This window comes from Tupaia chinensis, unplaced genomic scaffold (genome assembly GCF_000334495.1).
Source record: "Tupaia chinensis unplaced genomic scaffold, TupChi_1.0 Scaffold000445_1, whole genome shotgun sequence".
Taxonomy (NCBI): Eukaryota; Metazoa; Chordata; class Mammalia; order Scandentia; family Tupaiidae; genus Tupaia; species Tupaia belangeri.
The window spans coordinates 340,564-342,538 of NW_006159950.1; the positions used below are offsets into that span (position 1 = coordinate 340,564).

At 63.9% G+C, this 1,975-nt stretch overlaps 1 protein-coding gene across 1 annotated transcript in view; it reads right to left on the reverse strand.

Moving 5' to 3' along the window:
* WDTC1 (WD and tetratricopeptide repeats 1) overlaps positions 1–1,975 on the reverse strand; it is a 54,158-nt gene that overhangs the window by 6,351 nt on the left and 45,832 nt on the right. The window contains exon 11 of the mRNA XM_006155314.1: positions 1,176–1,349. Within this exon, the coding sequence (XP_006155376.1) occupies positions 1,176–1,349 (174 nt within the window). The remainder of the gene's footprint in view (positions 1–1,175; positions 1,350–1,975) is intronic.

Genomic DNA, 1,975 nt, shown 5'->3' on the forward strand with positions numbered 1-1,975 from the left:
CGGCCACGGCACCCCCGCCCTCCACACTGCGCTCCAGCACACGGCACCGCGACCGACGGCGTCCACACTGCGCTCCAGCACACGGCACTACGACCGACGGCGTCCACACTGCGCTGCAGCACACGGCACTGCGACCGACCGTGTCACCACAGCCTGCACGCAGACCTGGAGAAGGGCCAAGGGCCCAGGTCAGGGGTGGTGCTCGCTCTGCCCCGACCTGCTGGTGTGAAGGCCAGCCCCTCAGGGTGCCTGACCTAACAGTCTCTCGACCTGTGGCGAACTCTGCTGCCTCAGCCAAGGCCTGTGGGTGGCACCCTCCCAGCCCCGACATCCTGCTGACTCGGGCTCCTCGAGCCTCTCTCTGGCCTGCCTCTCTGCAGCCAGACAACACACGCCAGCTGTCTGTCTGGGCAGAGCCCACGGATGCCAGACGAGCAGAAATGGCTGTGGGCCCAGCTCCATCCACCTCCAGTCCTGGCCCTGCTGGGGCTGGGCCTGCCTGTCTGTGTGCCGGATGGTGCTGCGGAGGAAGTGCTGGGGTCCTGCTGGGCTCGAGACACCCTTGGGAACAGGGAGTGGAGGACTCCTTACACCAGCCCTGCAGCTCCCTGGCATTCAGTCTGTGCTTGGCCCAGAGGGCCTATGGGCTCCGGAAGCCAGCGGGCTGCAGGGGCGAGGGGCTGCAGAGCTCTCCAGACAGACGCCTGCTGAATTCGCCCAACCCCTCTCTCCCACCTAGCAGGGTTCCAAGGCTCCCTCAAAGCCAATTCTCAGGGCCAGCAGATGGCTTAACGGTTATGTCGCTGGACTCCACATGGCTGACTGTGGTTTGTGCTTAAAGCCCACTTGGGCACCGGTGCATACCCAAGATCCTGGGAGGAGAATGGAGGATTGTGGCTTGTCCATCCCCCTGGGAGGTGATTTCTTGGTTTCTCTGGCGACCGCACATGCCCAGTAGCAAAAAAATCTCTTAAAAAAAAAAAGCCCGATTCTCCAGCTGCCTAGAGCTTACCATTCCCCCAACCCTCACGTCCTCAGGGCCACAGCCCCCGTGGCAGGTGGAGGGGCGCTCTGAGACTCGCTGACCTGCACGCCTGGCCCTGGCCACTATCTCTGGAGGCAGGAGGAGACCTAGGTAGGAGTCCTGCAGGCCCACTGCCTTCGGGCGCACTCACCACTTGCGCTTCATGTAGGCAGCAGCTCGGTTGCCATAGAGCATGGCGTTGTGGGGTGCCCTCTGCACGGCCTGGCTGTACAGCTGGATGGCCTGCGTCCACTGCTGGCAGGCGAAGGCCTCGTTGGCCTGCTGCTTCACACGCTCCAGGTATGGGGGCAGCTCGGCTTGGGGGCTGGGGTCAGCTCGGCTTGGGGGCTGCAGGGAGCAGATCGCATTCAGCTGAGCCACAGGACGGGCAGCTGATGCGGCTCTGCACCCTGGGGCTGCATTCTGTCTAGAAGAGGTCACTGCTCCTCCTCTGGGGCAGTGTCACCTGCTGCTGCAACAGGGAACCTGCCGGTGCCAAAGACTGGGCCACAGGAGGGCAGGGCGGCCTGTGCAGGACCGAGGAGAACCCCCTAGCTTCTGGGCGTGCCAGCGGCTGATGCCAACCCCTTCATGTGGAGCTGACCCTTGGGGCCACCCAGACAGCAGCTAGGATCTCACCACAGGGGTTCTGTTTCTCTCCCTCAGGGTTCGAAGACTAGGGCACCACCACAGCCCTGGCAGGAATGGGGTCTGGCATCCCCCAGGACGAGGGTGGGCGTGATGGGGCTCACCTGCATGGAGCCCTGCTGTGGGCCAAGGGGCGGCCAGCCTCTGGGTTCTGACTCCAACTACTGGCCCCAGGGACTGGGCTTGAGTCTGAGCACAACTGGTACCCTAGCAGGCAGGAGCAGCCACCTTCCGAGATGTTCCCTCCCTCTGGTCCTTAAGGTGTAACTGGGACCTGGAGGCTGGACCCACTGGCTGGCCTCA